The sequence below is a fragment of the Bos javanicus genome, chromosome 23 (genome assembly GCF_032452875.1).
Source record: "Bos javanicus breed banteng chromosome 23, ARS-OSU_banteng_1.0, whole genome shotgun sequence".
Lineage (NCBI taxonomy): Eukaryota > Metazoa > Chordata > Mammalia > Artiodactyla > Bovidae > Bos > Bos javanicus.
This window is the reverse complement of record NC_083890.1, coordinates 32,620,553-32,644,682: the sequence shown is the minus strand read 5'-3', so window position 1 is coordinate 32,644,682 and position 24,130 is coordinate 32,620,553. Positions and strand designations below refer to the sequence as shown.

The window sequence follows — 24,130 nt, the reverse complement described above, 5'->3', positions numbered from 1 at the left end:
CACCTATTAAACTTACACTTTGAGGGCTGAAATAGAGATTGAATGACTTGATGAGGCCTGTTGTCTGTGGGGAGGATGACTGAGAGCTTCTAATCAATCTTCATAAAATCGAAGAAAAAGGCTGTTTAAACAAAATGGCAGAAAGAAGAATCATTTCTTAAAACTCAGTCTCTAAATAATTCATTTTTTTCCTTTTAACTAGAAAGAAATGAAGAGATAATTTAGTTTACCTGGTGGGGAGGAGGGACGGGTAGAACAAGAACTATAGAATAACTTGAAGAATTTTTCAACCTGTGTCCATTCTCATAGTCCCAGAGATTCTGATAACCCTTTAACTCCAGAATCACATGACTTGAAAAATCTTCCTATTTATTTATTTTGCACTCACCTAGCACCTGTGACATGCTAGGCACTGAACTCCTTATTAATAGTGGCCAGCTTAATTCTCACGACAGCCTGTGAATGATAGGTGGTGTTAATATCTTCTGTTTAACAGATGAGGAGGCTTAGGCATGAAAACATTAACTTGGTCGAGGTGATCTAAGGTCACCCTGGAGCAGGCCATGTGGGATTGCACGTTCAACCAATCTGTTGTAATCTATATATTGATTTCATATCTATATTTCTCACAATCAGAATTAAATTCCAAGCTAGATTTAAATAGACTGCATTGTTTTATACAAAATATCTGCTTACTGATTCTATACTAAATTAATATGTGAACAGAAACAGTGAAAAATGTGTGTCATTTCACCATAAATGTAAGCTTATAGTTTTTAAACATTACTGGAAACAACTGTGTCAAAAATCTGACTCTCAGTTGTTATCCAGTTGTGAGAAATGAATCTGTGCACTTTTGGCTTACCTTGAACATTCTGTGCCTCGCCATGTGTAATTTTGTTGGTGACAGTGATTAATTAGTTTTCCTATATGCGCCTTATCATTTCGGCACACACGCCTTGTGTGTTAAGCTGAAATGTGTATTTACTTAGAATCGTTATTGTCCGTAGACCATCTGTTCTTTCCCTGCCATCAGGTCCTCTTAGGAAATCACTACTTCCCATCGTATTTTTCAACTGTGTTGTCATTGGCCTTTGGGGGTATTAAGGGATATAGTTCTCCTTCTACTGATTGGCAATCTCTACATATTTAATTTGTTGCTATATATAGTTTCCTACCTTAAAAAATTGCAGAAGTTTTAGGTTTCAGATGATGTGCCAAGTGGTGAAGAGCCAGTGTCTTCTCCTTTGGCAGAACTAGCTCACTAATTGTATGTGCTTCTTTCAATTATTTTAATGAGTGTCATACGCATTTTAAATCAAAATATATTCATACAGAGGAACAGGTAGTCTGCTTACTGCTCTTTCCTAGGAAAACAATTTTAAAAGGCTTGAATTGTTACAGAATACATCTTGTGAATCCTTGCTCCAATGACAAAATGGCAGTTATTTTCCCTTAACATTCAGCCTCAAATATCCATATATAATTTTAAGCTTTTTAGCATAGATTAATATTCAATGAATATCCATTTGTCTTGGTCAACATGCCATTTTGTTTTTAAGCAAATCACCTCATTTTCATGTACCTGCAGTTGTTAATTGAACTAATCCATTAGCAGTGTTGCCAAGCAGAGACTATTAAGTCAATATCTCATTTAAAATTAGTTGCTCTGATGTTGTGCACAGAAGGTCGTTCAAGTCCTAGTTGTTTCCTTTTATAATTTTACTTTATTCTGTCCTTTTCATAGTGATACCACTTTGGGGAAATGGAGGCTTAGCTTTTTAACTACTAGAAGGCAATGTATGAAAACCTCTTAATTTCCAGACTTTAAACTTCAGCACTGTGATACCATTTGTGGTAGTGGTGGTGGTGGTTTAGTGGCTAAGTTGTGTCCGACTGTTGTGACCGCATCAACTGTAGACCACCAGGCTCCTCTGCCATGGGGTTCTCCAGGCAAGAATACTGGAGTGGGTTGCCATTTCCTTCTCCAGGGGATCTTCCCGACCCAGGAATTGAACCTGGGTCTCCTGCATTGCAGGCAGATTCTTTCCCAACTGAGCTATCTGTATAATCCAGCTAAAATATATGTTTCTTAAAGTTTCTAGTAGTTTTTGGAGGGACAACCCTTTGAGGAAATGCCAGAAGCACATTCTAGATCTCATTCCTTCAGGCCTGAGGTCTAGAAGGGCCTGCACAGAGATACAGGTGTGGTGCCTCGGAGGGTCTCTGTAGACTCGGCCCCTTTGTTTCCTATTGTTTTGGGTCTTACAGCATTGCTTTTACTGTGGTGCTTCCGCATCATGTCAGTGACTTTCATGAAGGGCAGCTTTAATAAATACCCCTGTAAAACTCATTACCTCATGTGCTCTTTATACCATCTGTACCACTGTTGTGGGCACTGTTCAGTTTCATCCTGATACCTTGTTGCACATCTATGCAGAAGAAATTGCAGGTCTTTGTCAAGAGGAGTGAAAACCCGGAGCCATTAGTTTGCTGTGTTGGATAGACGCAGTGAATTTTGCTATGACTTGTGCCTGCCTTTTGCTCTGTAAGTTGAGAGACTCAGAGCCCAGTGTGTGTTGACCTATTTAAAAGGGTTCTGAGCCTAAAGAAGTATAGGTTGTTGTATTCAACCTTAATTCTGGCTTCATTTTCTCCTTTCTTTATCCTAGTTTACTCATTAAAAACATGGAGCCTCCCTGGTGTGGTCCAGTCACTAAGAATCTGCGCTTCCATTGTAAGGGGGCACATGTTCAATCTCTGGTCGGGGAACTAAGATCCCATATGCTGCTACAGCCAAGAAATAAAAGCAAAGCAACTACAAAAAAAACAAAAAACAAAAAAAAAACAACAACTTGCTGTTGTGCATGAGCCTCAGCTCCCTTTTGGATTGAGGTGAAGTGAAGTCACTCAGTCGTGTCTAACTCTTGGCTACCCCATGGACTGTAGCCTACCAGGCTCCTCCATCCATGGGATTTTCCAGGCAAAAGTACTGGAGTGGGGTGCCATTTCCTTCTCCAGGATTGAGGTGGCTTTCCATTAACACAGTGAAATGTGAGATATGGTAGGAAAGGGCTCTGATAGGAATGTGCAGGTTGCTATGGAAGCACAGAAAAGGGGTGCCCCGCCCAGCTTGGGGGAGGGGTGTTGTCAAGGAAGGTTTCCAGGAGGAATTTCTAAGCATCATGCTTGGCACATAATAGGCCCTTAGTAACTGGTGATATAATAAGAGATGGTATTTGAAGAAGTTGGCTGGGAGGAAAATAAGTAAGTAAATTTAGCAGAGAGAAGAACACGCACAGAGTCTCAGAGTGAGGAGACAGCATCACGATCTGAGAAACTATTGTGGGATTATGGTATGATGGGAATAAAGGGTGGCAGAGAGGAGAGCTGAGGCGGCTGGAAGCCATATTGTAAAGAGCCTTACGGAGCTCGCTAAGGGTTTACTTGTTTATATATTATGTATTTATTTTTAAGGCAATACTGAAGATGAGACGTGTGGGAGAAAGGGCAGATTTTGGCGGAAAAGACATTAGTGAGTTGTGTTTTGATCGTGTTGAGGATGAAGCGTCTGCAAGGCCCTGCTGAGACGTCCACTAGGGAGTCCTAGAGGCGTCTCTGGGCCTCAGTAGCCAGGGCTGAGTTGGTAGGTGAGCCATGCACAGCCTTGGCACGGAGGCACTCACCAGACACTGTCCCTCAGCTGATTGCTGCCCCTTCAGCTCTGTAGGCACTTTTCTTTTCCTACATTCATGACATTTACCTCAATTTACCGTGAGCTACAGACGTGTATATTCATCTGGCTACTGGTCATCTCAGTTGTATGTCCACTGTCTGTCTAAAACAGAACAGAACCTCTGAGTTTCTGTTAATGAGAATGTTACAGGTTGTGTCAGTGATCCAAGCTCTCTGAAAACTGTATAGGAAAACAAGGAGAAAACCATGTACCTACTGTGTCATGCGCTGTGCTTTGTCTCGGCAGCCACATCTGGTTAATTGTTTTAACCCATTTTTCAGATGAGAATCTCAGAGCTTAGAGACGTTATTACACTTGCCCCATATTATCCTGCTGGTTTAAGGGTAGTCAGAGAGGAGGGCTCAACTCCAAATGACCCAGTTTCTAAGCCCTCACCCTCTCTGCTGCATCCCTGGTCTTTGGGACAGACCAGGTCACTAGAAGGAAAGGTCCAGGGAGGGTTGTGTTGGGGAAGCGCCTTTTCATGGAAGGTTTGCACCGAGAGAGAGTTAGGTGTTTGGTGTCTCTGACTGCAGGCTAGTCTGTCCTTTAAGGGTTTTACTCTTCCTCTTAGTGAACTGGGAGGGATTCTAGTGTATGGTAGCAAATCCACACCTCTTCAAACACTAGGGCAAGCAGTGACTAGAGTTGTAGGTGTCTGAACTGATGGGAACAAGCAGCACAAAGAAAAGAGGGCTTCTGCCTCTGGAAGCGGCATACAGAGAACACAAATCAGAGAACTGATGATCACCATCAGTTCAGTCCTGCCTACTCAGACCATGCTGCTGGCCTTAACTTTCAAGTGGACAGTTTCCGTCTTGACTAGGAAAATTGGAGGGTTAGCCAAATACCTCCTGAAAATCAAGGCTTGCTAAGGAGGGAATGAGTGGGATGGAATGTTTTGGGCTGAAATCTGGGAATGACAGAAGTGACTTAAAATCTAAGGTGGGTAAGGAAGGAAAAGGAGCACAGAACTCAGCCTCAGACTTTGGATTATCTAAGTAGAAGTTGGCTAGACTCGAGAGCCTCAGTGACTTAATCTCTTAATTAATTCTAGTGATAGTTTAGAAACACTAATTGGGGTTGGCATGAGTTAATCTTCATTCTTTAGCTCATGTGTGGAAATTCAGAGAGGAAAGTGAAAAGTGAATGTCACTCAGTCCTGTCCAACTCTTGTGGCCCCGTGAATAGTCCATGGAATTCTCCAGGCCAGAATACCGGAGTGGGGTAGCCTTTCCCTTCTGCAGGGGATCTCCCGACCCAGGGATCAAACCCAGGTCTCTCGCATTGCAGGTGGATTCTTTACCAGCTGAGCCACAGGGCAAGCCCAAGAACACTGGAGTGGATAGCCATTTTCTTCTCCAGCAGATCTTCCTGACCCAGAAATCGAACCTGGGTCTCCTGCATTGCAGGCAAATTCTTTACCAACTGAGCTATCAGGGGAGCCCTATCCAAGTACTCAGTCTCCCTAAATGTACCTCAGGGGAAACCACTGTCGCTGCTGGAATTTGATATGAAGGATTTCTCATCTCAGGACTGAGGGGAAACCTTTATCACAAGCCTATTCTTTAGTGAAATCAAAATATAAAGTATGTGGTTTAAATATATATATGCCTGTGTGTGTGCTGAAGAAAATCATTCTGCACTTCATATTGAAAATCACACTTGGAAATGAGACCAAAAATTTAACTTCCATGCTCCACATAAGACTGCATTTCAAAATAATGAATCTGCAATTTAGAGAGTGTTACTTCGAGAATCCATTCAGAAGGGATGGTAATCAAAGTAGTTAAACTGAGCATGTTCCAAGTCAGAACAGATTTTTCAGAGTTTGAGTGGTAATAAGTCTTCTTTACCTGAAGTTCTATTTAAATCTAAGGGTTAAGAGTTTCCTTCCTTCTATTCATCCATCCATCCATGCGATCCAGTGAGAACCAGACCTCCTGATTACTGATTGATGACTACAGCCCTCCAGTCAGAATCTTCTCAGGGTTTGAGATCCTCCTCTAAAATCACCATCCATTCTTTTTACCTGGTGCTACTGGAGTTTACCTGACTCAGGTTTTTTAAAGCAGTAAGGCAAATTATTGTAGGATTTAACCTGGTTTGTGGTGGTTAGACTTAGTGTTAAGTATTTTTGTCGTCTACCTGGAGCTGATGTTCTGGGTACAGAGCAAATGCATTACATTAAGCATTTTAAGCTTATTTTGATTATTCGTCATGATGTCACTGAGCTGGTATCCATTCTGAAGGAGAGCATTTTTCTCCTGTATTCCTCATTCTTGCCTTCCATTATGATGTGGATTTTCCAAAAATCTAAACTTAAAATACCTCTTTTAAGTATAATACTCAGAGGGGTTTTCCTCCATAGTTTATTCTTTTACAATAAAGACCATTTGAAAGTATTATTCAGCTTTTTATGACTATTGGAATAACATTATGGTTAATGGGTGCAATTAAGTACCTAAGGTATTTTCCCACTTTCTCTCTTATAATGCTATAAGGGGCACGTACCAGATGCTTGTGTTAATAAGCACTGTGCTTCTGTGCCCATCAGTGCTAACACTTGGTCTCCAGGTAAGAGATTTGCTTCAAATTGGTATCAGGTGGTTTCATTCTTTGGCCTACTGTTAAGAAAAATGTATCAAATTATATCCATTTTCTAAAGAAAACATTCAAGTGTGAAATTTCACTTCCCCATCAGTTGTAAGATTAGTTAAATGAATAAGAAGTGAGGTTGTTTCCTATTTCCAGGAGAAAACATGACAAAAGATAAAGATTTAATTTTCTTATATTGAAAAAAAAAATTGTGCAGATCTAGAAAATAAGGAAATGAACCACATTCATTTAAAAATAGTACTTGACGGTCATCTTCACAGCAGTTTCTCATCAGTACAGCTCCCTGAATTGTTTTTAACATCATGAGGCCATTTTAACTTTTATATGAAATGAAATTCGGGATATAAAAGTTAATGAGTGTGATGTGAATAGCTGGATTTAATACCACGTTCAGTAGGAAATGTGGCGTCTCAGTAAATCTCTACACATCCTTCCTCCTTTTGTCCATTGATTTATTGCAGTTCTCTCAGAGTTATGGCTTCTGTATACTGACTCTTCCTAGATATTAAAGATTGTTGCTCTCCAGCAGTCATCATAGGAAGGATTAGGTATCTCATTTTCTCAGTAAGATTTTATACCGCCTCAAACTTTAACAAGTAGACATGCATAAAAATTGCTTTTTAAACCAGAGACGTGATGATACTGTTTGGTTAGATGTTTGAGGGTATATATTAATAATGACTGAGTTTGGGTTTCCCTGAACATTGACGCATCTGACAATCTGGTAGGACATATTTAATTTTTATAATCTAGTTCATTAAACAGGGATTACCCTTATCCATTTTTAAAGTGCACAGGAAAGCACAAGATGACACTAGGCTATCTTGAATCAAAAAGCAAGCAGTGGCTCAAACCCAAATCATTGCAAAGGATACAAAATCCAGATCAAAATGGCTTCTGCTGGGATACTCCCTGCAACAAAAATAATGACAGTAATAGTTTAGGATACTTTGAATTAAAGTTTATGGTAATACTAAGAAAAGAGAGGATGGTACAGAGGATTTAGAAAAGGGAAATTTGATGCTTACAGAGGAATGGCACCTAAAATGTAGGGATAATGTTAAAAGTAGAAAGTGACAATTTTATAGCTCCGTTTGTATTCCTTCGTTCAGGCCAGGATTGTCAGTGGGGTTTACAAATGGGCTCATCTGCATAAATTGAAAGTATCACCTTGTAGAATTAATATTAACTATCAAGAGACAAAGTACCTTTACAAAATACCAAGGTACAAGGTACCTTGACACTGGAAGAGTCGGGAGGTTCCCGCCCTACTGAAGTGATCAAATTTAGTGTCACTAACAGTGGAACAACTTGACCTGGGTACCACCTGTTGTCATTCAGTCATTCACAGGATCATTCATCTGGCATTTGTGTTTAAAAAAAAAAAAAATTTTCATCTACCTGAATCTAATTGTGGGGAACAAGCAGACAAGTATTGAATGTGGGAGAGTCTGTGAAACAATTGGCCTAAATTCTTCCAGAAAGTCAGTGTCATGAAATTGGTTTGCATTTGCTTGTTTAACAGGCATTTAGATTGTTCCCAGCTTTTGCTGTTCTAAGGGTAGTGCTTAGGAGTGCTCCCTCTCCCCTCAGTTTTTCTCCTTGGGAATAGAAGAATGAAAAAATGTTACTGTTACTAACATTCATAATCTCTGCCAGTTATTGAAGGGGGGGGCATTGACTGGCACTTACATGCCAGGCTATGTGCTAAACACTTTATATTCATTATGTTATTTAATCTTCACAACTGTTTATTTCACAAACTAGAAAACTAGGTCTGGGTTTGCCAAAACCTTGGCCAGAGTTCCCCTTTGGCGATTAAAGTTCCATGATGCGAGTTCAGTTCTCGGATGATAGCATCTTGAGCATGAGATGCGCTCTTGGGAAGGGTGACCTCTCTGTACTCACTAGTCTTCCCCTTGCCCTGATGGGGAGACACTGAAGTCAGTACAGGTAAATGAGTTCCAAAAGCTATGCAGAAGGAGTGGAAAACTGATGGTTTTTATTCCTTTGAAAAGCTGACATGTCTGTTGCTATGGTTTCCCTCTTCATAGACACATTTTTTTGCTTGCCTGTCATTTTAGAAGTTGAACCAATGGAAAGGTTCCTCACCTTCACTTATAATGATCTTTAGGGGCATAATTGGGACAGAGCACTTGTCATGTTGAATTAACCTTTCACATAGAGGAAGTCTAAAATTACCTATGGGGCTTAACCATCAGCTATAACTCTTGTACTATGTATCCAGTGTCACGCCTGTTAGGAAGCTTTTGAGGGGATGTATAATTAAGACACGGAGAAGGTGATGGCACCCCACTCCAATACTCCTGCCTGGAAAATCCCATGGACAGAGGAGCCTGGTGGGCTGCAGTCCATGGGGTCACGAAGAGTCGGACATGACTGAGAGACTTCACTTTCACTTTTCACTTTCATGCATTGGAGAAGGCAATGGTAACCCACTCCAGTGTTCTTGCCTGGAGAATCCCAGGGATGGGGGAGCCTGGTGAGCTGCCATCTATGGGGTCGCACAGAGTTGGACACAATTGAAGTGACTTGGCAGCAGTAGCAGCAGCAGCAGCATAGTTAAGACAGGGGCAAGAATCTTTATTTTGGCCAACTCAGGAATATTTGAAAATACATTTTTACCTTTTCTCCTTTCATTCGGCAAGGATGTTTTCAATTTAATTCAAGTTATCATAAAATGAGGTATATTTGAAGAATGCTGCCTAAAAAAATAGGAAATCAGAAGTCTGAGGATTGAGACTTTTTTGGGATCTTGCTGATGGAAGCCTTTCTGATAAACAATACTGATGATGATAATAATAATGGTGGTGATGGTTATGGGGAGCTTTTTGTGTACCACCCAACTGTTTGCATTTGCAAGTTCAGGAGTCCTGTATTTTCATCCAGCTGCATGTTGAAAACAACTGACAAACACAGAAGTGAGCCCTAGGTTGATGGACTAGGTGTTTTTAGGAAATTTGGAAAAGATTCCTCCCATCTTCATACGTGGTTTTCGTAAAGCCTGATATGCTGCAACAGGACTTTTTGGGTTTTGTTACTTTTTTAAAAATTCTTTTATAAAATTTCAGAATGCTAAGATGCCCTAATGACTATTAGTAATGATGACCAATGAGGTTTTAAAATTATTTGAGAGAGTTAATGTGAAATGTAAAGTGACCTAAATTCACACTAAGGTATAAGGTACTGTCAATGTTAATGACACTTTAGGTAGGTAACTGTGAAACCCTGGCATCAGATTCTTGCCTAAAATGCTTTGGTGACTGAGGGGGAGAGAGAACTCAAAGTTGCTGCCTCACAGTGGGCAGGATATAATGATGTAAGGACACCCCCAAGAAGGGAGGTTTTCACGTACCTGTGGGCACACTGTCCCCACCTTGTTGCTGGGACCAGCCCTGTGGCTTAAGAACCAAACCCTGCATGGCATTTGCTAATGTTCATCCAGCATTCTGTCCACCACATGCCTTTGGAGATACAATGTCTCCATTTCCCAAATGGGATTAATACCTTACAGGGTTGGTAGATGGCATTTTGCACGCACTTAGCAAGAGGTAATATCTCTAAGATTTTCTGCAGTTTTCAAGCTGTAATTATGTTATGAAGAGCTTATGAGCAGCTATGCTTATGAAAAGCTAGCCTCACGCTAATGATAGTTTGGCTTCATTCTTGCCTCATTCCTTTGCTATGAAAGCTTTTTATGTAGCTTTTCTGTTTGTGTATGGTGTCTCTCCCTCCCCCTTGTAATGCTGCTGCTTTATCTCTCTTCCATTCATATTTTTTTTCCTTTCTTTTTGCTGCATGGAGACTCTCTGCTGTACAAGTGTAAGTATTTTTTGGTGGCTCTGCAGATTCTGGCTGTATTAGTTTACATTCTTGTGCTCCATTTGCTTCCGTGCTGCCTGGCTGATCTCCCAGCAGACTGTAGTGTCGTCATCCATCTGTGGATCCGGAATAAAACAGGCAGCAATTTAGAGACAAGATTGGATTTTACAAGATGGTTCAGCTTCGCAAAACAGGCAGTGAATTTAAAAATATTCTCAGGAATGTGCCTGAAAGCAAGCAGAGTGTTTGATGAAGAGGGTATGAACATTGAAAAGGAGAAAAGTGCTTATTCCATTCATGTTTTTAAAAAATAAACCATAAGTACTTAGACTTCTAGGGTTTAAATTTCTAATTCTTGTCATATTACTTGTTTTCCAGATTAGTAGAAAATTGGCATCATAATACCTTCTTGTAACAGAAAAATTTTACTGATCTACTTTACAACTTAAAAAATTTTTCTTTTTAACCTCAAGGTAAAGAGAAGTAATTCAGGATTCTTGAGCTTGGAGTAAGAGTGTTTTTTTAAATTATTCTTTGCACAAACTTGGTAAAATAAACACAGAAGCTACTCCATCTTATTTTTCTGGTGATAGAGACAATTTAACTCTCATTAAAAAAAATTGGTATGTCTAAGAATTATGTGTTAAATATGAGTTTAACAGGAAAAATATGTGATGGTGTTTATAAGGTTCTAACAGTAATCCTTAACTTATAGTAAAAGTGGGTATTGAATTCCGTGGAGAATAGGTATAAATCCATTATAAAAATTGAATCAAATGAGTAAGATTTCCAAGCAGTATAGGTATTGTGCTGCTTTTTTTAGATGCTTTGAGAATAGAGCCATTCATTTCATTCACTGCCTGCCACCATGGGGATTTATTGATATTTACAATGTCAGAATAAGTCTATGTTTAGAGTCTTCCTTCTAAATTACATCAAAAGGGTTTAACACATTGTTCCTTGTTAAACACAAGTTTAACAAACTTGTTCATATTTCCCGCAGATGTAAACATTGAAAATTGCTTATTACTCTTAAAATTCACTTTTAAAGACAAAGTAATTTTGTCTGGGCCTGAAGTAATAGTTGGCAGTGTTAATCCTAAATTAATTTGTGAAGGATCCATTAGGCGTGTATGTACCTCTTCTGCTTCCACTGTTGATCCCCTTTATTTGTTGGGCACTTTGTGATTTTTCTGATCAGAAAATACTTAGGCACTGATAAATGTCCAGGAACGGTAAATGAGGACTAAGAAATAGTTTGAGAAAAGTAGCCCTTTTATTTTGGTCCAAAAACTGAAGAGAGTAAATGTAAATCTGGATGGTAAAACCAGATTTTTTTTTTTTTCCAGGATTCAATTCATCTAACCAACAGGTGTGAGGAGGTGGAGGCAAGGGTACATAGAAACCATGTTTCTGGAGAAACATACAATATGTGTTCCTAAATGTACACTTAGGTGGATAATTATAGCTCATTCTTATATTTCTCTTGTTTTAGTTTATATGTAATAGAACCTTAGGAATAAGCCAGTAAGATTCAGCAAGTCCATATTGTCCATTAAACTGTTAAGGAAGAAACAGTTACAAAGAAAATAAAGAAAAATATGTAGAAATAAAATTCCTTTTTTTGCTTGTTATACTTAAACCCATATTTATTCTTTTTCATGAAAGAAAGAGATGGTATGAGTTCATCCATCAGAAGAAACGTATAAAATCAGGTTGTATTCTTAACATCAATTGTAGAAACCAGCCTGATTGTAAGCCCTGCACATTTGAGCAAAAGGCCATCAGCCTTGTCCAAACATGGCAGAAAGTTAGAACTCACAAATGTGTCAAATATAAAGAGTTTTATGCAAAATGCAATGGAAGTTATATTCTCTTGTAAAGAGCATATGAAATAAAGCAATGAAAATGCATTAGAATGCATGCTTCTGATATTCAAATTTCATAGACTAGGTTTTGAGGCATTGCAAAGCTAGACCAAGAAAGGCAAACTGGTTCCTTTGATTAATGTCAACCATCAGAAATCCTAACGATGATTTTGTATGTTTCTCAATATGTCTATAAAATTAGATTGGGTTGAATGACCATTTATAGACAGGCATCAGTTTGTAAATGAGTTTCTATCTTTGCTATCTAATGTATATGTATTCTTATATGTAATTCCATATTTCTTTTATATATTTAAAAATTATGATATATTTGAAATGTCATTGTTATGTTTTGCATGTATTCGGTATTCATTATAAAAGCTAAATGGGGAAACTGATCCAGATTATTTTTGCCCACAAATTCTCTTATAAATATAATCAAGAGTCAGAGAAAAATATTGGAAGACGTCTCCATGCTATGCATTTTTAAAGTACTTTCCTATTTATCTGTGACTATGTAAGTGAATTGGCTGGAAACTATATCCCAATCTACTTCTTGATCCTTCTGCCTATCAAGGTTGTGCACAAAGTGGACAGAATACTAAAGAAGTTTACATGACTAAATACAGCATGTATTTTGGTAGTTTGTGTCTCCTTCAAAATTATTTTTAGAGATTTCACTTAAGAATAGACTAGTGAGGCTTCCTTCAGCCCACTGCAGGGCCAGTTTTGGGGAGAACTACCTTGAAACTGGATTCCTTTCCAGTTGCATTAGATTGATTGTGTTTCTATCGAACCTGTAAAGTCTATGTTTTATAAAAAGATATTCTTCTGATTGTCTGCCTTTAAAAAAGAAAAGAAAAACCCTTGAAAGAACCAAATCTGCTAGTTTCATTGTGTATTTCAGGAAGACCAGTCTAGATTTAAATTCTATTGCTCATTTTTTAATCTCCCTTTTCTCTCAGTAATATGTAATAGCAAAAGTTTTATTATTGAAACTGGCATAGAATCATCAAAACTATAAAGCTCTTTGCTTTAAAGATCAACAAGAAAATTTATTCTTCGAACTGAAGAAAGGTTATCCACCTTGTGGATTTTTTTTTTTTGAGAAAGCTTTAGATGACAGCCGACTAAGTGAAATGAAAGTCTACAAACTAAGTTCTTTGAGTTATGTTATCTTTCAGTTTTCACCAATACTAGTTTCTAGGATCAAACATTTAACATTCCTAAAAGCCATCCAGTTGTATACTGATAACAAGTGGTGAGGTAGGAGGGATGCTGGGCTGACTTTTATAGCTGGCCTGGCCCTGCTCCTGTTCACTTGAATGGTGGTCTTTATCATCTCTGTGACTCAGTTTCTTCATTAGAATTTGTTTGTGGAGGTGATGACAAAGGTCCCTTCCAGCTTTGACAGGAGTGATTCTGTTGAGGGAGATGCTGATGTCTTCCTTGGATTTGACTTTACACAATCAACAGTTGACACCAGTGCTAGAAAACAGGCTCTTAATAAATTTCAGCCATGGTTTGGATTTTAGTCTCTCTTTTTTAAAGAACAAGCAGGATCAAAGATGAGAAGTGGCAGCAGATACAGACATGGCAACTTTCGTTGGTCTTTATGGTCTTTACCCATAATATAAAGATCAAAATTTTGGGGGGAGAAATGTGAAACGAAGCAGTTAAATAACTTAGATCATTAAAATGACAGAGTCCGATGTTGCTCATATTGCTATTGCTGTGATAATGAACAGTGAATGATCATGCTTTCAATTTTTAGCAACTGATTTTTACAGTCTTTCCTTCTTATTCATTGTATCCGTTTTAACATCCTCATGTGAAGCTGGGAGTTATATTTATACTGTTCATTGTTCTTTTTAGCCATAAAAATAGCATTTAACTGATTAGGCCTGGGGGAAAGAAGAAGTGGGCTGTATATCATTTGAGAAAATGACAAACATTTAGAAATGTCTCCGCTTAGTCTTTGTAGTCAGGTTGTCAGAGGTCACCAGCCATCCTCTAAAAAGTAAAATACTGAGCTTAAAACGATTGGTCCCTAATATTCCTACCCCGCCCTATACCTGCCAGATGTTTCTAAAGTTTGGAGGTCAAGTTTTCTGGGAAAAGTGTCTAAGTCCTTTCTTTATTTTATTGGTAGATGACTCCTAAATCCAAAAGGAAGACCATCCACAGCCGAATGCTGCGGCCTGTTTCCAGGGCTTTTGGTGAGTATTCCATTTTGTCAGTCATTTTCTTGTAACTATGAAACACCCTCAGCAAGGACCCTGGACCACTTCAAGGGTACTTTGCAGGGATGCTCTAAGTGAAGAGGGTTAAGTGATTTGTGAATGGGTGTTTGCTATTCCCTGATAGACTTAAAATTACTTTTAGCAAATTTTTATCCATCTCCATGCAGTAATCTTCAGCCTGAGGCTTTACTTTCTTTTAGAAATGGAATTTGATCTAGATAAAGCCCTAGAAGAAGTGCCCATTCATATCGAAGACCCGCCTTTTCCATCCATCCGACAAGAGAAGCGGAGCTCAGGGTTTATCTCTGACTTGCCCTCCGAGGAAGGAAGGAAGCTGGAGCACTTTACCAAGTTAAGACCAAAACGGGCTAAGAAGCAGCAGTCCACGCACCCAGCGGTAGGTGGGCTGGTGGCCCCTCCCTGTCCTCCTCCAGGGAAAACTGCAGAGTCTTATAAAAGTGCCTTGTATATGTGAAAGCTTGTAGGTAAGGACATTAGAACCTCTACGTATGTGTGAGATTCACGCAAAATACCTCACTTGGTGCTCAACATTTTCAGAAAAGAGAATGCTGGAAAGTTTTCAACCCTTTCGAACAAAGTTGCCCCCTTGAAATCTTTATGAAAGTATCAATCATGTGGGTATAATAAACAGGCTACTCTAAGGAGTTGTATAGTGTATGGGTATGAAAAGATGGAAAATAAGTACTGAAGAATTCATTTGTGATTAAAAATTGCTTGTGTTTGATTTTGGAGGGCCCCATATACTCCTCCACCTCTGTGTTCTGGCCTCCTCTGGCCCCCTGGCTTTTGATAACCCACAAGCTGGGAGGACCATGTGAGTGGCATGCCTCTCAATACCCTGCTCTTTACTCAGGGGACGATGGAACTGTTTGTGCTAATGAGGCTTAATGCAACTGACCCCATGTCTCTCTCTGGTTAGTCTCTTCTCTCCTTTGCAGACAGACTCCTTGGAAAAATTGGTCTATGCCTGTGGTGCTTCTTCCTCACCTTGCCATCACTCTGCAACCCACCAAAGTCTGCACTCTGTACCTCTCCACCCTCAAACTGCCCTGCTAAAGGTCACTCTTGACCTAATCCTGTGGACCCTTGGCAGCTGTCAGCATGCTTGACATTGCAGCAGTTACTTGACCCGGAAAGCTCCATCCTTCAGGGCCTCTGAGCATCACTCTCTTTTCTATTCACCTCTCCAGTGATGCCTTTGCTGCTTCCCTCTGCCTAGCCTGTGAGCATATTATTTGTCTGGGTGATGCCATCTGAACCCATGGCTTTGGTCTCCTTGTTGTTGACTCCTGCCCCCTCTGCTGAACTCTAGCTTCAGATATTCACCTGCCTCCTGAACTTGAATGTCCCAGAACAACTCACGTTCAACAAACTCAAAACTAGGAGCCTTTCTCTATGAACCTGCCCTGCTCCACAAGGAGCATCACTGGTGAACAAGCTAGAAACCTGGATATGATCCTGACCACCATCTCCCTGCCGTCAGCCCCACCTGCTCCTCCCCTTCCTCCTTGTCATCCCTGTAGCCCTCGCTCTCATCCTGTGTTTCAGACCTCTAGTGATACAGCCTTTTGGTCATGGCTTCCTCTCTTCCCATTCCCTCATCCCCCCACCCTTAGCTCCTGGATGGATAACTACTCATCCTGCAGACCTCCAATGAGGCACAACTTCTCCCTCCCTGTCTCCACCTCTGTACTCGCACACAGGTGGGGGTGCACGACTCTGCAGAAAGCTGTTCTCATATGCTGGCTGTGCACAGTGCACAGCCTGAGCAACTGTCCATGGAGGCCCCGCTCCCCCAGTGCCTGACGCTTTTACTCTGTTACAGCCCTCGCTGTACAGTGTTTGCACACTGTAAGCATAGCCTCCTCCTTGTGTGTAAGTTCCATGTGGGAAGTGTGTGGTTTATCATCTGTAGTTGTGTGTTGAGCACTTAGCATGAGTTTAGAACATAGCAGGCATTCAGTACTCATTGAATGACAGGAGGGTGACTGGAGTCGTAAATGGAGAAAAGTCACAACCAGTTATCTGAGTGGTCAGGCATTTGCTCATATCAGATCCAGGGTGCTCGTATTTGGTTGCTCTCTCATTTGATTCTGAATAGCTTGACATGGTTTCAGAAAAACAAATTTTAGTGAATTGTTTTCTTTTCCAACTTACTTCTTAGTGCACTATTACATATTCTTTGAGGAATAAACTACTCTCTCTCTCTCTTTTTAAACAAGGGAAAAGCCTTTTCAGATAGGGAAGAGACACACCACACATGCCACATTCTACTTGGTTATGGAATAAGTGGTTCCTCTGGCTCTTTCCTTGTGGAGAGTCATTAGCAGTACAACATATATGTGACACAAGGGCTAACTTTCCCCTTAAGTCGGTGACTCTGGGAAAGAGAATGTTTTTTCTTTTAGTCATTTGAGAAATGAGAAAGAGGGAAGGGAAGAGAGCGGTGGCAGAGTTTTGGTGGAGGAATGTACTCAGGTCTATTCTAGAGAGATCTTGACCTTGTCCACAGGAAAGCTAGGATTCATAGGGTCAGCACACCCCAGGGTGCTCCATCCTAGGGACGCATGTTGTCCTCAGATAACGGATTACGGTCCTGGGTCTGAACAGATCTCGCCTCTTCCCAGAGGCTTAGCGAGTGTACAGTTTGCTCTCCCTTGGATGCACAGAGTGCGATTTTCAAAGCGCTTTCACATTGAATTCTGCGAAGCTGCCACACAGGCCCCAGCACCTGCATCTTCCAGTGGAGGGTGAGAAGGTTGCAGCATTTAGCAGCAGCAGTCATTTAATATTGGTGTTGTTTTGGTTTTGTTTGGACAGACTAGGTAGCCCCAGCCCACCCTAAGTCAATCTTAGCTTTTCTAGAGCTTGTCCTTGATGCCTAATGCCCCAGTGGGCTTTTCTGGGTATCAGAATTCTCAAAGCCCAAGTATGGAGGCTGTTCTTAATTTGAACATTTCTAATTCTGAATGTGTGGGTTTTTCCCTCCTACACTGATTAATTCTTCAGCTCTCTGGACACAACTGGCTGTCTACAGGTCAGTTCAATTTTGACTCCTCAAGTCAAGGGCTCGGGGGTACCCTCACTTCAGATACCAGTCCCAGGTTGTCTCCTGTACTTCTGACAAACTGTAACTTCATGGGGGGTTTCCATGCTCCCTTCCTTTGCTTAGATAATTTGCTAGAATGGCTCACAGAACTCAAGAGGAGATTTTGCTTACTATTACTGGTTTATTATAAAGGATACTGTCAACTGAAATGAAAACCCACAGCGTGAGACCTGTGAGTTTCAGTTCTCTTTGGAGTCTTACTGAGGACTATAGCCTGGGGACAGCCTCTCAGAAAACTGCTCATAGAGGTGGCAGACGTCAGCAGCAGTAGAAGGTTGCTGCTGTTCATGAGGTGCAGATATCTTAATGATTTCAGTACTTTTCTAAGTATGGGAAGATGCATGAAATTAGGTTGAGAAAATTTTCTCGAAAATATTGGTCTGAAGTCCTATTCTGCCAATTTTTCTGAATCACAGAGTCTCATTCCTGATTTGCACCCTGAACTCCTTTCAGGGTGTGTTGAAGGGCAGTGACTGCAGTGGCTAATGGCTTAATTCCTATAGAACCACAGGGCCAGAAACAATCTTAGTTGGCAGTTGTTGCCCATATTGACTAATGGGATGTAAATCAGAGATTCCCACGATCCTTCTTGGGTATGATTAATTTGTTATAGCAGTTAACATACACATTACATACTGAATTACCCATTTATTATAAAAGGATGTAACTCAAGAACAGCAGGCTTAGGGAGAGATGTCAAGGAGGGGCTCAGCACTTCCATGCCCTCTCCAGCATGTCACATTCCCTGCATCTCCATATATTCATTCACCCGGCAGCTCTCCCAACCTTGTCCGTTGGGGGATTTAAGGGAGACTTCATTATTCAGTCATAATTGATTAAATCACTGGTCATTGGCAATGATTAAACTTCCAGACCTTCTCAGCTCCCTAAAGTTCAGGGGCTGGGACTGAAAGTTCAACCCTCTAATCATGTGGTTGGGTCTCCTGGATATCAACCCCCATCTTTAGGTGGTTCCAAAGTCACTTCATTAATGTAATCAAAGCACCTTTATGGCTCTCATCAGGAAATTCCAAGGGTGTAAGAAGTCTGGCCAGAAATAGGGATGAAGATGAAGTATGTATTTGTTGTTATAGATCACTACATCACAACTATCTTCATAAAGTTAGTTGAGGACCTTTCTCCTTTTTCTCCTCTCCTGTTTCTGGAGCAGAGTTTGCATGTCATATAGATTTTCTGTTCCTCTCCTGGAAAGCCACCTGGGCCTGATGTGTTACGAGTGCACGTAATGCTCATTGGTGGATTTTTTTTTTTTTTAAACTAGGGATTTGATTTCTTTTGTTACAGATCTGTTAGCAAAAAAATTAATCAACAGTCAATCTAACAAAGAAGTGGAAAATTTTATTTGCAGCAACCTGAGGATTATAACCTGGGAGACAGACAGTCTTTCAGGACTGTTCTGCCGTTAGAGGTCAGAACACAGTTACATAAGTTTTTGAGACAAAGGGTTATATGTCAGATGATGTACTGACAGTTCACACAATCCAGGCCTGCATGTGCAAAGAGAAGTGGGCCATCCTGATCCCTTATAAGATTATCTCCTAAGTAGGTCTGATTAAGGTAGATTCATAATACACTCTGGAGGGGAGAGAGAAGGTCCAAATGGGCAGAGAAAAATTTTATGTTTAAATTTTTCTTGCCTTACCAAAATATATGAATTTTATTTCATCAGATCTATTCAGATTACCTAATTCTCCTTGATACCATTTTGGTAATTTCTATTTTTCTAGGATATTGTCCACTTAGTTGTTTCTAGAATTCTTATGAGTCTTTAATCTCTTTTGTATCAATAGCTCTGTCCCAATTTATTTCATTTCTAATATATTTTAATGCTTCTATTCTAATTTTGCAAGGTCTCATTTACTAAAAGTGAAAGTTATAGTCACTCAGTCATGTCCAACTCTTTGTGACCCATGGAATTCTCCAGGCAAGAATATTGGAATGGATTGCCATTCACTTCTTCAGGGATCTTCCCAACCCAGGGCTTGAACCCTGGTCTCCTGCATAGCAGGCAGATTCCCTACCATCTAGGAGTCTTTTTCAAAGAATTAGCTTTACTATTCCTCTCAAGTTCATTAATTTTTGTTTTTGTTTTTTTTAATTTATTTTACTTCCTTTTGGATTCCCCTTTTCCTGGCTTGATTGCTTGGCTCTTTTCATGTTTCTTACTGTCTAATACATGTGTATAAGATTTCATGATTATTCAACTCACTAATTAGCACTCTTTGGGTTTTTTGTTCAGAGTCACTAATGTACCTAATTGTTCTTGCTTCCTGCCCATCTCTCTCCATCCGGCCTGTGGAGACATTAGGAGAGATCTGACAGCTGCCTTGTCAAAATCCAGGCGCATCTCCTCCGGTGTTGCCCTGGTGCATTCATCTTAATAATCCAGGCAAAGGGAGAACAGAGGGTGGTCTGAATTGTCTTTAGTCTTCATAATCACCGGCTTATCTTCTAAGCATTCACAAGTTATCCTTTTAGCATTTACTTATATATACACAGGCGATGAGAAATCTGCCCTCTTTCTTTCTCAGACACCAACAACAACCACTTGTGATTTTATTTGCAAAATCCTTCCTCTGAGCACAGATGCAGTGGGTTCCAACCAGCGCAGGGATAAAGTTTTCTGCACTCCCTTCCCACCAGCTCTGCTCCCCTTTTTAGTCTGAAATTTATAATCCTTGACAGAAAAGACCAAAATCAAATGGAATTTTGAGAACTTCTGGTGTCTATATGTCCTTCCCTTTCATTCTGCTGGCAATTGAGCTAAGGCCGCAGGTGTGTTTGGCCTTGAACCCCTCTGACGAGCCGCCTATCATTTCAGTCTTCAGTGTTTCTGCTGCTCTTCTTGCAGGCTGCTGACACCTCTTACTTTTAACAGGTGCATTTTCAGCTGCATCTTGCTCAAGGTCTCCCAGTGATACTGGACTTCTCAATCTCTCTGCTCCTAGTCTCTTTATTTCTAAAATGATAGAGTTGGACCTGGGGTCTCTAAGGTTCTGTAAAAACTGGCTGGTCCTGCAAGATGGGAAAGCAGACTGCTTGTTGAACTCAGCCTGCCTCCGTCTCCGAAACCTGTTGATTGTTCATGTCCCCAGAGACCTTCTGTGCTAGCTGTGAATTGTTTCAAAGCAGGAAAAAAGAAAAGGGCTGAAAGGAGAAATTATACTTGTAAAAAAACTGCTTTTCCCCCTCAAAATGGGGAGAGGAATTTGAGAGGCAGCCTCTGAGGGGAAGTGAGGGTGTTGTGGAAGGATGCCCTAGGTTACGAGCATGTATTCTGGGGTTGTACCCTTGTCATCCATCACTCGGGTGACCTAAACAGGAGCCCCTCACACTCTGAGCCATGGTTTGATCTGGGACTAACCACAAGGCAGGATAAGACTATGTTTCCTTTTCAGTTCAAAGGGTAGGTATAAAGACAACAGTAAATGATCAAGCACTGTGCAAACTTAGGGAGCGATTATCACTGTAGAAATTCCAGTCTTCTTTTACAAAAGGAGAAGTTACATCCAAGCTAGCTCTGTGCTACTTTGTCTTTTGTAATCAAAACAGAAGTTATTCAATGAGCTGCTTTCCCTCCATAACTGCATTATTGAACTTGGCTGTTTCTCTGCTCTCCTGCAATGCACAGGAAAGCCTGGCTCCACTATAAAGTACCATTCAGACGAAAGGTATAATTGTTTTCACATTTCACAGGGTTCTTGGTCTGTTACCTGTTATCTGCTCACTTTTCAGCATTTTACAATCGTGAACTCAAACACACAGCTCCTTTCCATAATGGACCTTGCCAGTGAACGGAACGGATGGTTGTTTAAAGCTAATCATGGGTCTTTTTTTTTTAAAACAATGCCTGTGCAGACAAGAGCCAGCTTCCCTAGAGGCAGCTTGAGACTTGCAAATCAAGATCACAGAAAGGAGTTTTCCCACCACTCTGTGGCAAGATATCCAGACCAGATATCGCAACCACATGGGAATCTGTCCTGTGCCCAAGAGAATGGGCAAGATACATGCTCTTTCTCAATGGCCCACAACCTATCTGTGTGAAATATTAATACACTTTCGCAGACACAAAACCAAGCATGTTATTGAATTCACTGAGTTGTCCATTCAAAGACAAATGCTAGAGTGCTGAATGACTTTATAGCTCCTCATGAGCTTCTTTCCTGAGACTCAAGCTTTAGGCACCTGCCCCTGGATTTCCACAGCACCTCAAACAACACTGCCTGAGATTACATGCATCATCTTCTTCCTCAAATCAGATCTCTGAACTATGTTCCCTAGAATCATGCTGTCGTCTACCCAGCCTGGAAACTTCAGCCTCATCTTAGGCAATGTCTTTTTCTTTCTCAATTCCCTACTACTTAGTCCCACACCTCCCTCCAGATTAGACTAAACAATCACAGAAGTCTTTCACTGTGTTCTTGAATAGAATTTATTCTATTCTCCAATATATCGCCTTTTCCAATATAGCCTTCATGTTGCCCCAGAATTATCTGACCAAAACAGGTTGGGTCATGACACTTCTTCAGGGCTCCCTCTCACCTGCAAAATAAATTCCACGCTCTTTAATATAGGATTCAAGGGTGTTCACTGTCAGACCTTGTATTATTAGTTGGAAAGTATTCATTTATGAATGAGAGATCTGAGAGATGCTGAACTGGAAATGACTTAAGCCATGAGAAATACTTATTTTCTCACTCAACAAGAAATCCAAAAGTCTCGGGGTCTGGGATGGGTTTATTCAGCACAGCATAAGCATAGCTTCCACTGTTCTGCTCTGTCATCCTCAGCATGGTGGCTTTTATCCTCAGGCTCAATTCCTCTTGAACTCCAGGTGATTGCCATGGCTCAGACGTCACATCCTCTCTCATAACCATGTAGAACAAAATACATCCCTTCTTCTGCAGGAAAACCTGCCCATGAACCCCCTTATATCTCACTGGCCAGAAGTATATCACACCAGTCACAGGCAAGGAGATAGAAGTACTGTTTAAGTATTCACGTCTTGAAATCAGAGTTCTTTCAGCAAGAAAGAGGAAGCAAGTGTGAGTGTGTGTGGGTGGGTGTGTTTGGAGTGGCCGCTTTCAGTATCTGCTAGGGTGTATACTCAGCAGTTTACTCTGTCTATAAGCCTCAGGCCCCTGGTCACTGGAATTATTACTGTTCTCAAAACAGCATGTCATTTTTTCATGCATTCTCCTGCCTTACCAATGTGCCTGCAACGCCTTCCTGTGCTTCAAGAACACACGACTCTTCACAGCCTGTTAGGTTCCAAGCTGCTTCCAAGACAGCACTACTCAGCCTCAGTCCTTCAGCAGGTTTTGTGTTTATAGTGCATTTCTCACTTTGGTTTCTTTCTACCTTCATTTCTACATTTGACTTCTATTCCGGTAGACTATAGGGCCCTATCTCCATCAGTTGTGTCCTTGCCATGGCCTTTGTGTGTCTTAAATCTAGTGATACATATTGAATGTAAATTAATATCACACCTGTTTGGTTTGCAGGGCTGTGCTACCAGCATAGTCTCCCAAGATGGTGAGCAGAACGGTCTTATGGGGAGAGTGGATGAAGGTGTAGATGAATTTTTCACCAAGAAGGTGACCAAAATGGATTCCAAGTGAGTTCAGAGTCATTTCACTAATCACACCATTTAATTCACATTTAAATTACTAACAGTGATAATTTTAAACTTAGTATGTACTAAGGCTCTTATTTCATAAGTATATAAGATAGACATTTGACAGAGGGTTTACTTTTCTGGTGGTTTGCAAGACCACCATCAACTGGGAACTTGTTAGAAACGTGAATTCTCAAACCTGTAGCCCAGACCTACTGAATGAGAAACTAGAGGTGGGGGCTGACAACCTGTGTTTTAATAAGCCCTCCAGGGTATACTGAGACACACTCATGTTGAAGAACCACTGTAATATCTAAATCAGACCACAAAATGTATCTCCCCAAGGGTTTTTTTTTTTTTTTTTCCTTTTAGGGCTTTATTACATTCATCTGGATGTATCTCAGACAATGAGGTACGTTTGGCAGGCTGAAATGACTAACAGTGGACCCTTGAACAATGCAGGTTTGAATGGCTTGGGTCCACTTATTTGTGGATTTGTTTCAATAGTAGATACTTCGATACTACACAGGCCCTGGCTGGCTGCATCTGTGGATGTGGACAAACTTGGATACTGAGGACTGACTGTGAATTAACTCCCTCATTATTCAGAGGTCAACTGTATTTTTAAATTCCCCATGTTTATAATTTGATATGTCTGGGAGCACACATCATTCATTGCTAAGTAGCACAGCTTTACCAGAGTCAGAACGACAACAGAATTAGTAAAGAGGCTTCAGATTTAGCCTCTGAAAAGTTCTGTCTGAATTTTCTTATTACCAAGACAGACTTTCCTTAGAAGTCAACTCAGTGGTACTTTTATTAACAGCTTAACTTGAAACACTCAAGCCTTTAAGCATGACTTGTACCAAGTTATTTAATCTCCAACTAAATGCAGATCCACTCCCAAGTACTGAATAAGGATTTGTGTTGGTGAAATGTTCTTCACCTGAGATATCAAATCCAGGAACTAATTTAAACCATCCTGATAAGTGGAGGGTGGGCAGGCCGGGCACAGGGAAGGAAAACTGGTCCATTCTATAGATTGATGTGCCT

The 24,130-nt window shown here is 40.5% G+C and overlaps 1 protein-coding gene across 7 annotated transcripts in view; it reads left to right on the top strand.

The window, feature by feature from the left end:
• Positions 1 to 24,130, top strand: part of CARMIL1 (capping protein regulator and myosin 1 linker 1) — a 307,561-nt gene that overhangs the window by 265,551 nt on the left and 17,880 nt on the right. For all 7 annotated transcript variants that reach the window (XM_061399266.1, XM_061399264.1, XM_061399258.1 and 4 more), the window contains 3 exons: positions 14,219 to 14,285; positions 14,510 to 14,706; positions 22,965 to 23,077. In XM_061399266.1, the coding sequence (XP_061255250.1) occupies positions 14,219 to 14,285; positions 14,510 to 14,706; positions 22,965 to 23,077 (377 nt within the window). The remainder of the gene's footprint in view (positions 1 to 14,218; positions 14,286 to 14,509; positions 14,707 to 22,964; positions 23,078 to 24,130) is intronic.